The sequence below is a fragment of the Phocoena sinus genome, chromosome 13, assembly GCF_008692025.1.
Source record: "Phocoena sinus isolate mPhoSin1 chromosome 13, mPhoSin1.pri, whole genome shotgun sequence".
NCBI classification, from domain to species: Eukaryota; Metazoa; Chordata; class Mammalia; order Artiodactyla; family Phocoenidae; genus Phocoena; species Phocoena sinus.
This window is the reverse complement of record NC_045775.1, coordinates 37939857-37955930: the sequence shown is the minus strand read 5'-3', so window position 1 is coordinate 37955930 and position 16074 is coordinate 37939857. Positions and strand designations below refer to the sequence as shown.

Below are 16074 nucleotides of genomic sequence, written 5' to 3'. Positions count from 1 at the left end.
ATATGTTTACTATTTAGTCAAATATAGTTTTGTAGATTTCTCCCGTTGTTTCAGGTGATTCCAGCATTCCAAAGAGCACACAGCATAGTGGGAACTCAAGTCAAACATACTGGTGTGAATCTGATTGAAATTGAAGTTACTGGCTTAATTTGGGGGGCTTTCTGCCTTTTCTCACAAGCTCTGGAGCCATTTCATTTGCTTTTTTTCCTTCTAAATCCCATGGAGAACGATCAGGGTGCAGAAGCCAAGGGCAGGTGGGCTTGGCACAGAAAAGGCCACATCCTTCTTTAACTGTAACTCGGTCATTCAGTGGGCTGTGGTGACCAGACCTAACTCATGACCTGATGTCACGATTGGCGCCAGTAGGCTTACACAATCATTGCCATTGGTCACCATACCAGACGTGGGACCTCACACACTTCCAAGTCCTGTCAGGCAATCTGCGTAGCGCGTGCCCTGAAGCCATGTGCGATCCCTCAGGAACTTCTCAAAGGAATGCTTTCGTAGGGGCTGTTTCCTCTACATACCAAACAATAAAGGCCCATCTAAAAATAATCAAACCCGACTTAACATTATTGCTGCTCTCTGTGTCATAATCAAACAAGAATGAAAGAAATCTTAATAGGATTGCAAGCAGGTCTTGTGTTCCTTAATCATGTATTAGAGTCTTAGTCAAAACCAGGCTAACGGTGGCTAAGAAACACTGCCCTTTTCAGGAAAAGTGAAACTAAAGCTGGACTGAACGATGGCCACTGAACTCGGCTCCCATTCTCACCCAAGTCCTGTCCCAGTCCTCCCCACTCTGCAGAGCCTAGACTGAGCTCTTTCCCCACCTCCAGACTAAAGCTCATCCCCTCCTCTGAGTCCTCCCAGCTCGAACACCTCCACCCAGAACATACCGTCTCAAAGCTGTTTGTTATGGAAGTTAGTATAACTCCCCACCCCATCCCTTATTTATTTTACATCAAAATTCGACTAGTAGTTTCTTTTCTTTTTTTTTTTTTAACATCTTTATTGTAGTATAATTACTTTACAATGGTGTTAGTTTCTGCTGTATAACAAAGTGAATCAGCTATACATATACATACATCCCCATATCTCCTCCCTCTTGCATCTCCCTCCCACCCTCCCTATCCCACCCCTCTAGGTGGTCACAAAGCACCGAGCTGATCTCCCTGTGTTATGCGGCTGCTTCCCACTAGCTATCAGTTTTACATTTGGTAGTGTATATATGTCCATGCCACTCTCTCACTTCGTCCCAGCTTACCCTTCTCCCTCCCCGTGTCCTCAAGTCCATTCTCTATGTCTGCATCTTTTTTCATGTCCTGCCCCTAGGTTTTTCAGAACCACTTTTTTTTTTTAGATTCCATATATATGTGTTAGCATATGGTATTTGTTTTTCTCTTTCTGACTTACTTCACTCTGTATGACAGACTCTAGGTCCATCCACCTCACTACAAATACTTTTGTTTCTTTTTATGACTGAGTAATATTCCATTGTATATATGTGCCACATCTTCTTTATCCATTCATCTGTCGATGGACACTTAGGTTGCTTCCATGTCCTGGCTATTGTAAATAGAGCTGCAGTGAACACTGTGGTATATGACACTTTTGGAACTACGGTTTTCTCAAGGTATATGCCCAGTAGTGGGATTGCGGGGTCATATGGTAGTTCTATTTCTGGTTTCTTAAGGAACCTCCATACTGTTCTCCATAGTGGCTGTATCAATTTACATTCCCACCAACACTGCAAAAAGGTTCTCTTTTCTCCACACCTTCTCCAGCATTTATTGTTCGTAGATTTTTTGATGATGGCCATTCTGACTGGTGTGAGATGATACACATTGTAATTTTGATTTGCATTTCTCTACTGACTAGTGATGTTGAGCATCCTTTCATGTGTGTGTTGGCCATCTGTATATCTTCTTTGGAGAAATGTCTAGTTAGGTCTTCTGCCCATTTTTGGATTGGGTTGTTTTTGATATTGAGCTGCATGAGCTGCTTGTAAATTTTGGAGATTAATCCTTTGTCAGTTGCTTCATTTGCAAATATTTTTCTCCCATTCTGAGGGTTGTCTTTTAGCCTTGTTTATGTTTTCCTTTGCTGTGAAAAAACTTTTAAGCCCCATCCCTTATTGAGTAAACTCCTCCACTTGAGAATCGCCTTCCTTTTTGCTGATAACTCCATACCCAGCACCTACCTCAGAGTCAGGTGAACAACAGCTCCTTTTTAAAAACATGATGACTGGTTGCCATAGGAAAAGCCACATTTTCTGACGGTTAAGCTGGGGGGTTATGATTCCTCATAAGATTCCTTTCTAGTAAGCAGAGGTCCTTCGGCGAGGTTAAAATATGATTTGCTTTAGAAAAATTAGATGAGCATACATCTGTCACGTAAAGTGAGATGTGCCATGTTCTACTGAGCAACGGTAGTCTGGGACTTGCTCCTGTAACTGTCGCTACCTGACACTGGCCTGAGAAAAGAGTTAGCAAATCTCTGAACTTCAGAGGAGAGTCCCCTCTCTCCCCAACCTCACCCTCTACCACCCAGACACCGATCTCCATGTCAGTTTGGTCACTGTTCTGCCGTAAAGGAAACTCATGGTGTCGTACGATGCCACCTCGTGCTCCAAGAGCAGCCATACAGTGAAGACCCTCAGCCAATGCTAACCGCACAGAAGAGAACACTGCTGACACTGAAGACATCGTTCCTGCTCCCTCACTCATTCACCAAGAGGGCAGGGAAGCAGAGCCTCCGCTCTGGCTCTCTAGGTCCACCACGTACAGGGGGTTCACAGGGTCCCTACAACTGGACTGGACCCCTCCTGGGATGTCAGACCTCTTGGCAACACGTCCAAAGAAAGCAAGCTCGTGTGGATGCCTGCCTAGGAAACCAGCTCAGAGGGTGAAAGAGATGGCACAGCTGCTAGACGCAGGGGAAGAGGGGAGTCTCCCCACAGAGGGGATACAACGTGATGTCAGAGCAAGTCCCCACTGGACTGGGAGTCGCAGCGATGAGACGGTAAGTTCAACCTGGCCAATACCAAGTATCTGTGGGCAAAAGACTTACTTCTCTGAAATCTGATTTTCTCACTGGTGCAAAAAGAAGATTAGAAGAGAGAATTTAAAAAAAATCTTCCAACCCTCCAATTCTGAGAGTGACAACCTACCGGTTGTGAGGCCCTCTGACAGGTACCATGGCAGATAAAGAGATATAGGACACATTTCTCATTAATCCAGGATCACGCTCATGTGGAGAAAAGAGGAAAGTTGACGTCGTGACTGACCCTCTATCGTCACACTGGATTCTGCGCGTGTACACACACACACACACGCACGCACGGACCCACAAATATCAGGCAATACACACTAGCTATCCTTGTTCTGGATGCATGTTATGTCCTATACTTGTTCAGAAAAGGGATTTCCAGATTTTTCAGGAGATATTTCATATTCTCCAGCGATTTCAGAGGGTTAGGAAAAATTTCATTTGATCAGTGTTTGGAATGGGTAGTGACAGTGAGGTAAAGCTTGGGATCACATCATTGGGAAACAGTAGATTAAGTAAAGGTAATATATATATTTTTCCATTGCAGTTCTCCTCAGCAACTCTGACAAGCAAATGTATGTTGAGACACTCTAAGAGAGGTCAAGACTGCAGTGTCCCAAACTATGGGCCACAGAGTCTTTCATTCTTTTTTTTTTTTTTAACATCTGTATTGGAGTATAATTGCTTTACAATGTTGTGTTAGTTTCTGCTGTATAACAAAGTGAATCAGCTATACGTATACATATATCTCCATATCCTCTCCCTCTTGCATCTCCCTCCCTCCCACCCTCCCTATCCCACCCCTCTAGGTGGACACAAAGCACAGAGCTGATCTCCCTGTGCGATGCAGCTGCTTCCCACTAGCTATCTATTTTACATTTGGTAGTGTATATATGTCCATGCTACTCTCTCACTTCGTGCCTTTTATTCTGAAAAGTTTCTCAAGTGAGGAAGGTTCAGAGAAATACCCTTTGGGAAACAGTGTACCAAAGAGACTGTAAATTCCCTGAGGTCGGGGACTGGGCCTTGCTTACCACGACCTCTCCAGCACCTGGCACGACACTGGGCACATGGAAAGGATTCAGTAAAATATAATAAAATAAAAATTGGCCAAATGACCAAATGCTGAATTCCAAGTGGAAAGACTGGCATTCGCAACGACACGGTGGTGAGAGTATGCCAAGGAGCAAGGAATCATCTGTCCAAGGTGGCACCCGTCACTGTCTGGGCTCCAGATGGATACGGGTAAGCGTTTCAGGTGAGGCTGCCTTTGCCTCCTCAAGGAGCTAAGGGCTACAAATCCTTAAGGCATCCTGAAAGACTTTCACTCATTTTATTCCCCGAAATGGGGTAATAAAAGAGCTTCATGACGAATGTTGGCATTTCTCTTCTTTACTAAGAATAAGTAACAAATGAGTTAAGGATACTCATCGGTCAGACTCCATAATGTACTTACAGATTATTTTCATTTCTTTACTGCCACCTTCTGGTCCCCAGGCACCTACTTGGTAGTTTTAAAATGCTACCTTATATTTGTGGTTCACGATGGCAACCGTTTTTTTTTTTTGGCATGCCACATCTCTTGCGGGATGGGATCTTAGGTCCCAGACCAGAGATCGAACCCCAGGCCGGCAGTGAAAGCGTCGAAGTCTAACCACTGGACTGCCGGGGAATTCCCCACGATGGCATTTTAAGCACTTGTTCACATCCTTTACCTCATATGACATTACACAGGTTAGATGTGGTTCGGGTGGCCTTTACTCTTTTTTCATTTGATCCGAAGGCCATAAAGAACTTAAGGGATTTGCCTAGTGACAGAAAGGTAGGAGCTGAGAAAGGACTAACCACGCCTGTTGTTTTCTCCAAGGAGCAAACACCGGGGTTAGTCATTCGGCTTTGTCCAGCTACATTTGCAAAGACTTCTATCGCCCTCTCATCCCTTCACAAGCACAACCTTGAATGGAAAATCCCTTGCCCTTAAAAAAGAGAATACTGTTCAAATATACCTTGATCTTTTCAAGGGTAAAATCCATTCCACTTTACAAGGTCTTTGAGAAAAGAATATACGGGATCTATGACTGATTTTTTTTATCTGACAGTCAAGATACCATAGTGTCCTACGGCACAACCCCAAGATGGAGGTCCACCAGCTTCTTCTAAAACATACCTTGGTCTGGAAGCAGCAGTAGAGTTGGGTTAGGTACGGGTGTTTCCGCGCCAGGGCCAAAATCCTCTTCTCTGTCATTGTGCAGTCTACGTCATCATCCTGAAGGATGACATCCTTCTTCAGGACCTTCACAGCATATACTTCATCTTTGCCTTTGAGCTCCGCCAACATGACCTGTAATCAACCAAAACCACCCCGTAAGTCTATACTTGTAGGGAATCAAAAGAAACCCAAGACAACATCAAATGCTTTAAAAACTAACTCCTTTTTTTTCTTTAATTTTAAATAGCATAATAGTATTTAAAATGTAAAGACTACCCATCCTAATACAGCTACTACAATTTATTTATTTTTAATCTCTAACAGTGTCCAGGCAAAGAAAAGTTCAACGCACATTTATTAAATAATTACTCGTATGCTCATGTAATTTGTCATACTTGCAATTAGAGTACAGCAAATAGATTGTTTTTTAACTGAACATTATTTCATAAGCATTTCTCTACATGGTCTCCACCATATCATGGTTGCTGGTACTCAATTCAAGTATATCAGTAACAGGTTAACCATTTACCTCATATTAGACACTTGAGTTACATCTAATTATTACTATATAAACTGCATCAAGCATTTTTATACATATAATTTTTTCTTTCTTTTATATCACAGTTTTAAGATGGAAAGCCTTAGAAGTGGATTATAGAGTTAAATATTTTGCACATTTCCTAACTGACTTTCAAAGAGGATGTACAATATAATCTGTCGCTAGCAATGTAGAAGTGCTTTAGTTCCATGCAAATTTACCAACAGTGGGTGCTTTCACTTAAAAAACATTTTTGCTCATGTCGTGGGTGTGAAATGTTACCTCAATGCTGTTTTAACTGGTAATGAAACTAAAAATATTTGTTGTCTAATTATATTTACGTTTTGTGTGAATTATTTGTCAATTTCCTCCCTCTAGTTATCTATTTTCTTACACATCTGTATGAGCTTGGTATATAAAGTTCCCACCACTTTACTTTTTTTTTTTTTTTTTTTTTTTGCGGTATGCAGGCCTCTCACTGTTGTGGCCTCTCCCGTTGCGGAGCACAGGCTCCGGACGCGCAGGCTCAGCGGCCATGGCTCACGAGCCCAGCCGCTCCATGGCATGTGGGATCTTCCCAGACCGGGACACAAACCCGTGTCCCCTGCATCGGCAGGGGACTCCCAACCACTGCGCCACCAGGGAAGCCCCCACTTTACTTTTTGCAAATGTTTTTCTAAGACTGTTTTATGATTTTCTGTTATCTTTTTCTATTGAACAGGGTCCCCTATCTTATGTAGTCGAATCTGTCCTTGTTTACCTTTATGGTTTCCTCTATAGCTTTAAAGCTGGGAATGTGATTCCTTCTCTAGAGAGCAAATTAGCAGTTCTATTTTCTTAAAGTTTTCCTATCATTTGATATTTTTGCACTCATTTCCCTATACATGTGACAAGACTTTCTCCCACTGAATAACTCCTAAGTACAGTATTCTAGTAGAGCTAAAGAACAGTAACTCAGAGGCTTCACGACGGTGTTCAGGATGTTACCCTGAAGACCTCTGTCGCCCACGTATAATACAAACTCTTTAAAACTGGCTCAAACTTTGGCTGCAATTTCTCTGAGGAAGCAACCTAAATGCTCCAGAGTCATCACAGTTTCCATCCTGCGTATACCCTATGAAAACCTGGAAACTCTGAGCCCGCTTTCTTCCCCTTGAATCTTGCTCAAAGTTAAACCAGGTCCTGCTCACATCCCAGAGTTATGCCTCCTCAGAGGACTGGGGTCTGTTTCTTATTTAACCAGTCTCCAAAGAATGTGATTGCTTCATCTTTTGCCATTTAAGCCAATCCCAGTTCCTTTCCTGCCACTGCGATCTCAGGATGAGATGGGGCAGGTGAGATGGGTTAAGAACCGGGGCTCATAGCCTGGGGGTTCCAGAGAGCCACTCCCTTCAGAGAGAAGTAGAGCAGGTCTGCAGCTCAGCCTGCAAAAGTCCAGGACGCGTGAGGGCATGGGACCCCTGGGAGCTCCCAGAGCCAGGCACCTGGGCCCCTGAGCACCGGCGCTCTGCTCTGGGAAGTCCTAGAAAGATGACTCCCATCGACCCCCAGGCATGGCTTTGGGAAGAGCAGGAATAATCAGGGGTCTGAACTGAAGTGTTAACCAGCTTCCTAGGCTCTCTGCCCTTCCATCTTCTTTCTAAAATAAACGGGATTATTTTTCCATCTCACCCCACCTTCAGAATGCTGGCTGATCACTGCAAATACTTTAGCGGACACACTCTGCACCCACGCCCCACATCGCTGTGTCGGGCTCGGGGTGAGCGGGATAGGGAGAATGGAACCGAGGGCAGTGGCCCCTCATCCAAGACACGAGACAGTTGTGCTCAATCTCTTGCCAGGTGCAGAGGACACACAAGACATTTAGTCAGTGGCAGAAAAGTCAGTTGAAGAACATTATATTTCCAAAGTAATACATGCTAAGATTTCCTTTGAGCCCCAAGTTCACTGAGGGCAGAGATTCTAGAATTCATTTCCAAAGTCTTCATGATGAATTAAAGTCAGAATTTCAGACGGATCTCTGAAGGCAAGAAAGCTATCGTTACTATTATCGATAATGGGATGCCAAGCACACGTAGTGCAATTTAAACCGTTCCAGGTGCTTTCTCCCCCACTCTCTCACTTGATTCCTGTCCCCATTTGACAAACGAGAAAAACTAAATCCCAGAGAGGTGGAATGACTACACTGAACTCCCACAGCTAGTTAGTTAGCAGGAGAACCCTGGCTCCCGTCTGCTTGGCCTCAGGCCATCTGCACTCAACAAGGAAGGAAAACATAGTCAGACTAGGCTGAAATGCTCATCACTTAATCTTGGACCAAACCAGCAGCCCTGCCCCTGCATGCCACAGACCTTGCCGAAGCTGCCTTTGCCCAACACCTTGATGAAGTTGAACTCATCCAGGCCCAAGCGCTTGGCCTGGCCTTGCCGGACTTCACCATTCTCGCCCGGGCTCGCCAGCTGGCCGTCGGTGGATGCTGCTGCCCTGTGCTCCTCCCCTCGGTTGTCAAATGACAAGGCCTTCCGGATGTTGTTTTCAAGTTCTTTTATTTCTAGGGCCAAGGGTGACAAGATACTGCATTAGCGCATACCTCACGAGCCCTTCCCATTAGGATTTAATACTCAGAATTTACCCCCACGAGCTCTCAACCCTCCTCTGGTTCTTCACAGCAGCAGACCCAGTGGGGCATCCCTTTACGTGGCTTCATTTGCTCTGCACACTTTCCTTGGCACCTAACGTAGAGCAAGGCCTAGGCATGCAAAGAGGAGGCCGTCCCCGCCAACCAACTCCTTCAGATCTTACTCTTACTCTGGGACCAGGCCACCTCTCCGAAAGCCCCCTTCAGCCAGTAGCCTATTTACTCCATTATTCTAGGTGTAATGGAGGAATCCTGGCCTTCTCTGGAACCTCGCAGAGTCCCCAAGGCAACAGGTACCCTTCCAGTTTCCTTTGAAAATTAGAACAATGACTAATGGAGAACCATTGTTACAGTAATTGTTGGTGAGGTAATTATTTCAATAGCTGGGACTAAGAAGCCTTTGCCTTCTAAGGGACTTTATTTGGCCTTGTTGCTGGGTTTATTCTAAAAACCCATCTTACACAAGGTTATTTAACAAAATGAGCAATGGGCTTATCATTACCAAAAGAACTGCTTCCCAAGAGTGACATGCTGCAGATTTACCTAGGACGGGACAGGGATTCCTCAGTACAATTTCACAACTACGACACAGCCTTGTGCCCCTCCAGAGTATGTGACCTGAATTACCTGGGGATGATAAGGCTGGATGATCCTTTGACCTTTTCTATTTGAGGAAGCTTTACTGTTAGCTATATATTCACCAAGACGTACACCCCTCTGTGTAGAAATGGGCATCTTAAGCATAACCCAGTTTTAAAAGATGCTCGTGAATAACTGGGATCACAGGAAGGGAACACAAACTACTGACCCTTGGGAACCAGAATCACGCATTAGTGACCCCGTGCTGCTTGACGTAAAGACAACTTTGGCTTCTTTTCAGAAGGACTGAGGCCCATGAGAGCTCACTCCAGGAACCTGGAGATCTTCCTTGGATCTGGAGTTTGACTACTCTGAGATGTGTCGGGGCAGGGTAGAGGGGAGGGGTGAAGACAGCTTCCGAGTCTACAGATATGCCCATGCCAATTCTGCAGTTTTCTATCTCTTACTCTTAACTAAGTATAACTTTTGGTCTCAGCACAGAGCTTCTCAGCCTAACTTCCAAGGCAAATTAATAAATGGATTTTGGAAGACAGAACTTGGATGCTTGGGGATATCAAAACTTGAAGAAAATGTCTTTCTATGTGTTCTTACAACAGAGGGAAGAGGAATAGTGCCTTATTTCTGCTCTGCAATAATGCCATGTCTTGCTAAGAGGGTTTTCACGTCCCTTTGTGCTCACAACACTGCTGGGGAATGCCGTACTTGCACTGACTGGGGCCAAAGAGAAGTCCCGAGGGGCACGGTGTCCTGCCAAGGCTGGACAGCACTCTGGGCAGGGACCAGGCCTAGAAACCCGGGCACCTCATCCCTTACTTGGGGTCTCTTTACCATATGACCCTGTCTCCTAGAAGCTCTCAAAGGAGCTCTCAGCATTAAAAAAAGGGAAACATGAAAATACCCACACTGGGCCGGGATAGTACCTGCTTGCTTGGAGGCCCCAGAGTACCGTCAGCTTACTAACAGATGGGTCAAACCTCTTTTGAAATGAAGCAGAGTATAAAGATGCAGAAAGTAAACCAGAGCAGCACGAAGAGGCACTCAGACCAATTATTCTGTGGCCTCAGGACTGGCATACCCCCTTGCAGCTGTTTTATTTACTCCTAGGTAAGGGCTAGGGTCACTCCAAGGGCTGGGTCACAGTGATGACCCCCAGGGAGGGTTTGATGGCATGGATTCTGAGAATGGGGCCCCTATGCCAGGAGGGGTGCAGTCTCACCCTTACCACTGACTTAGTTCCTGACCTTTGGACAAACCCTTTCAACTCTCTGCCTTCCACTTCCCACCCTGTAACCTGGGGACAGTAAGGGAGCATGGACAAGAGAGTCGGCGTGAGCATAAAATTAGGATAAGGAAGACGAAATAAAAGGGGCTACAGAACATCAAGGCACTACTGTTATGATTCATTAATGATGGTGAATGTTCTGCCGATGCAAAAATCCCTTCCCAGTGAGATCTGGTTCTGGTCACCAGAGGGGAAGGTCTTAAACGTGTAAGTGCCTCCTCAGCCTCGGCATCCCTGGATGCCTGTAGAATTCAGAAACCTCTGATGACCTTCAGCACATTCTGACGGGGAAGGAAACCTCCCGAGCTGAGCTCTAGAGGGGAGTCAGTCCTAGAGCTGGCTTCCTCCCCACTGCTTCTCTCAGGCTCTTCGCCAGCCTCACCTTCCTATCCCCACCCACCCACGTGGTAGATGCCCTCCCCCCCCCCATCCCCCCGACTCCTGCCCTGTTGTCAGGTTTCGGGTACCGTGATGAGAGTCAGGGAGGAAGGAAGTGAGACTCAACTGAGCAGTGCTGACGGGCCTGGGAGCAGACGCTGGGCAGCGGGGTAAGAGAAGGGCTTCTCCCTCTCCTGAACGTGGAACCAGGGAGAGGCAAAAGAAAAAAAAAAGAACCACAGCACCCCAGCTCGCTCTCTCTCACCCTGCCTGGGGGGCATTTCAGGCTGGCACAGCCATTTAGTGCCTCACCCTCAAGAAGGCCTTGTAGAGGGCAAGCACAGCTAAGGAGTCAGCTGGGAAAGGTCACCTGGAGACCCTCCAGGGCTGCCAGCTGCTTCTGCTCACAAGGCCATGCTTGGATGAAGAGGCCTCGGGCTCCCTCGTCCTTCCAAGGACAGAGCTCAGAGGTAAAGGAGCAAATCTGAGAGTCTCACCTTGGTCACAAGGGGAGGTGGGGGCCGACTTGGATCGATCTTCCTCAGACGGGGAGCTTCCAGAGGCAGGCTGCGGGGACTCGGCACCAGCAATGAGCTAGAGAGGGGGAGAGAACGAGGGGAGAGAGGGATGAGAAGGGGGCGTGGGGAGTCTCCCTGAGGTCAAAAGCATCAAGAAGCGATGCCAGGGCCCTAGGAGTCCCTGGCGCACGGGAGCAGTTGCTGAATTGACAGTTTGAAGGCAGAGACTCAAGGTTTCATTTGCCAGCTAAAGGGAAGAAAACAAGAGATGTCAGTCTGCTTGATTTTTATTCTATCCAAATACAGCTGACCTTTCCAAGCGAAGCCCAACCTTACCCCTTCCATGAAACCTCCTTGCCTACCCAAGAAACGCAAGTTACCTCATCCAGTGCAACCTGACACTTGCCTCTAACAGCTGCTTGCCATTTATTCATTACTTTGTTCAGCTTCATTTAGTTTGGGGCTCGCTACTCAGGTAGACTGTAGGTTCTCTGAAAGTCAGACCCTATCTAGTATTTGTACAGCCCCTGGTGATTGCAGAGAGCGATACACTCAACAGAAGCTCAATAAACGTCTTCAGGTGTATGGGTATCTGTCGGCAGTTGGCAAATTTTAGCAGGACACCCCCAGTGAAGTCTGTTTCCCGGCATAGATGCTGGCATATCCACTTTAAGTTCCCATTTAAGTCAGAGGTTTAGACTCAGAGATTGCAAGCCCTTCTGCTCCCTTTTACTCTTGATCTACCTGCTGTGCACACACATTCTTTCTGGATGACGGACTACTTGCAAGGGGCAATGTTAAGGGAACCAACGCTCTAGCAAGCCTGATGCTCCTGCAAAGAAGCCCTTGAAGCTTCTAGCCAAGAGCACTTGTCTCCCATCCTCTCGTACTAACTTGAGCTACTATTTGGTTCACTTGACTTTTTCCAGCTTTTGCATTAGAAGCATCAAAGCAATAAAAATATCAGGACTGAAGTCCTTTAGTCTTTGACTTTGTTCCTTCCTGAATTTCTGCATGTTGGCTTCTTACCTCCAGGATCTCCCAAATCCAAGACAGACAGACAATGCCTGGCTACTGCCATTATGGCCCATGTAGATACAGGGGAGGGGGCAGGTACTGAGTTTTCTCTGAAATGTTTCATGACAATAAGGATTCTGCCTCAGTTTACTTCTAGCAAGAAACAAAATCACGTCCCCTGAACAGGGCTCTCTGTAGAGCTCATAAATGTGTGTGTTCAACACCGTCATCACAGGCTCTTCGTCTAACCCGCCTCCTCGGTGGAGCCCCAGCATTCTGGGTGCTGACATTCTGCTTGCAACTCCAATGTCTCGGGTCAATAACTGAAGTCCTGTTTCCACCAGGGGGACTGACAGAGCTGAGAAGAGCCACCAGAAGCACAAAATCTCACAGTTAACCAGAGAAGAGAATATTTTTTTTCCTCCAATCCTTAAAAAACTGCTTTGTTTATTGGAAAGGTAAGGAAGAAGTTTAAGAAGATGGAAACAACCCAAACCTTCCCATTTCAGGGAAAAGGCTCCTCTGAGAGGCAGCAGGGAAAAGGCGTGGGCAGCTTCTAGAATGCCCTTCAGAAGGTATTTCAAGCGAAAATTCAGGGACATTTAGGAGTCAAGTTGTAGAGGCGCCCAGAGTCAGGCTTGTTTTCTAGTAAAAAAAAAAAAAAAAAAAAAAAAAAAATACCGGGCAACAAGGGCCACCCACCCCCACCAGGATTTCTTGCCCAGTTAACATGGTTCCAATTTTCTCATAACTTAAGTCTTTCAGAGAATTCTTACATTTTCTAGGCTAGGATCCAAGGCTAAGAAGGGCCTTCAAACAAAATGCTATGGATACCTTTAGCTCTATTTACATCTGTGGGCCCTGACTTACCAAAATAACATTTTAGCAAATGGATCTCTTCCTACTGACATTCAGAATGTTACATGGATAGAGACAGGGCTTTGGTCTCCAAAGACAGGCCCAGATGTTTCACGTCGCGGGACATAACAATATTCCTCGGGCAGCCGAGTGCCGGCACTAACAAAAGAATGTGGTTCCAGCTCTTCATCCATTTATCCTCATTAAAGTGATACCAGAGGCAAAGTCTGAGCACTGACATTGCTTTCATGCCAGTCCTGGAGGCAGATAAGTCTATTTCCCTGTCTAGAGTCGAGTCTTTTCTGGAGGGAATTCCAGAGTCCTCATCCTGAAGCTGACGTTCCCCTAAGAAACAGCACACTTGAGACTTGCTTAGCTTTTCCCCACCTCTGGAACCGAAGGAGACTTTCATGTTACCTGCCCGACCTTTTCTTTTTTCTTGAAGCACGTGCTGCTTCAAGTCCAGTGTCTCAAACCCAGCAGTCTCAGAACTTCACTCCAAGTGACTCTCGGGAAGCCAACACAGAGATGCTGGCTCACAAAGGGCTCCAGAAACACCACCGAAGAGCCAGTTACCTTTTTCCTCCTCTGGCCACTGTTGGTGATTTTGTCTGGAGTGACGCCCAGGTCAGCCAGCACTTTGGCAATGCCCCTGGCGTCCACGCCACAGTTGGGAGCCACGTTGGTCTCGCAGCGCCGGTGAACGTTCATCTTGCAGACTGTAAGGAAGCACAGAGGAGAGGCTTCCAAATGGTCACAGCCTAAAACATTACCTTATTTTGTGCTGGTTGTAAAAGGAACACATGTTCATTTGTTAGAATTTGAAAAGCGGAGAAGGACAAAACAAGAAAAATGAAAGATCACCCATCATGCCCTCACACAGAACTAAAGTCATCCATCAAACCACCATATGGAGATAACCAGCTTATGGATAAATAAAAATCACATTGAAATTTCCTTTCAGAGAGCAGAACACTGACCATAGAACTTAACTGGTTTCTCTGAAGAAAGTTCAATTGGATGCTGAACCCAAATGGGTCCCCTGTACACAGTTCACTCTATTACTCTACTGAAATGTGGGAATATTCCCGAGAGAGGAATGCCCACAGTACAGCCTACCAAGATGCTCATCTGAAAACAAGGAGACTGAATGAGGTGATCTCCAAGGCCCCTTTCAAATCCAAAATCTGGGTTCAAAGGGACAAAGGCCATGCTTGAATGTCTTTGTTTTGTCCACATCACTTCACTGTCCTTGGTGTAGGACATCAAAGGCGAAGACGTAAACTGTTTGGGTTTCCAGTCCAGCACATAAGGAGCTTGGAAGTTGCTGTTCTGCCCTAATGAGTAAAAAGCTGAACGAACTGGAAAATCAACAACTCTTCTTAAGATTTATCAGAGAAGTAAGGTCACAGGGCAAACCACTGCCCTGAGGGAGAGACCGACAGGTAACTATATGAATCACAACTTATTAATTTGGCGAACTGCTGGGGTCCCAGAGTGGACAAGTCTGAGAGGCAAAGACTCTAGGCTGACCCCGTCATAGGGGTCCCCGCACTCTGGGAGCTTTACCTCTAATTGTCTGACCAGGTTTCTCACGGTGAACATTGGAGAAAAATTCCCTCCTGCTTATGACAGGGGGGGAGGGAAAGGATTTTGAAATACACCAGAGCACCCTGTTCTTAACAAGGCCTACTCTCAGGAGAAGCTATTTTGCCAGAGACTAAACTATTGTAGTTTTATCAGATGCTAAGCAACCTGGGGGAAGGGAAATACCCAACTCCAGCCCATGCTAGCTATCCTGTCCCACATAAGGTGGAGCGGGGTTGGGGGGGGGCCCTGAGAAACATGCGTAAGGCTCATAGTTCAGAGGCACAGGCTCACAGAAAGACTGAGATCTAATCATAGGACTACGGAATGCTTCCCCTCCCCCAGCACCTTAGCACCATGTTACTAAAGGCCTTTTATTGCAGTTCCTGTTACCCAACACATCATGTCTATCAAAAAAAAAAAAAAATTACAAGGCATACTAAAAGGCAAAAAACAGTTTGAAGAGACAGGGCAAGCAGCAGAACCAGACTGAGACATGGCAGGGATGTTAGAATAACCAGACCAGGAATTTAAAACAACTATGATTGATATGCCACGGGCTCTAATCAATAAAGCAGACAGCATGTAAGAACAGATGGGCAAGCAGAGAGATGGAAATTCTAAGAAAGACTCAAAAGGAAATGCTGGAACTCAGAAACACTGCAACAGAAATGAAGAAGGTCACTGACGGGCCCATTAGTAGAATGGACATAACTGAGAAAAGAATCTCTGAGCCTGAGGATATGTCAATAGAAACTTCCAAAACAGAAAAGCAAGGGAAACATACTGAAAAAAAAAAAAAAAAAGGAACAGAATATCTAATAAATGTGGAATGATTACAAAAGATGTAACATATGTGTATGGGAATACTAGAAGGAGAAAAAAGGGAGAAATGAACAAAAGAAGTATTTGAAGCAAAAATGAGAGTATCCTCAAATTAAAGTCAGACACCGAACCGCAGACAGAGGACACCAAGCAGGATAAATGACAAAAATCAAAACCAATAACAAACTACACCTAGGCATATCATATACAAGCTGCATAAAATCAAAGGTAAAGAAAAATAATCCTGAAAGAAACCAGAAGGAAACAACACCTCACCTACAGAGAAAGAAAGATAAGAATTACATCTGACTTCTTCTCAGAAACCACATAAGCAAGAAGAGAGTAGAGTGAAATGTTTAAAGTACTGAGAGGGGGGAAAAAATGCAGAATTCTATAGCCTGTGAAATTATCCTTCAAAAGTGAAGGAGAGGGCTTCCCTGGTGGCACAGTGGTTGGGAGTCCACCTGCCGATGCAGGGGACACAGCTTCGTGCCCTGGTCCGGGAAGATCCCACATACCGCGGAGCGGCTGGGCCCGTGAGCCACGGCCGCTGAGCCTGCGCGTCTGGAGCCT

The 16074-nt window shown here is 45.7% G+C and overlaps 1 protein-coding gene across 4 annotated transcripts in view; it reads right to left on the bottom strand.

The window, feature by feature from the left end:
- Positions 1-16074, bottom strand: part of PRKCE (protein kinase C epsilon) — a 513799-nt gene that overhangs the window by 152346 nt on the left and 345379 nt on the right. For all 4 annotated transcript variants that reach the window (XM_032652450.1, XM_032652451.1, XM_032652452.1 and 1 more), the window contains 4 exons: positions 13666-13808; positions 11194-11290; positions 8150-8349; positions 5219-5392 (listed from right to left, as the gene is read on the bottom strand). In XM_032652450.1, coding sequence (XP_032508341.1) covers positions 5219-5392; positions 8150-8349; positions 11194-11290; positions 13666-13808 — 614 coding nt within the window. The remainder of the gene's footprint in view (positions 1-5218; positions 5393-8149; positions 8350-11193; positions 11291-13665; positions 13809-16074) is intronic.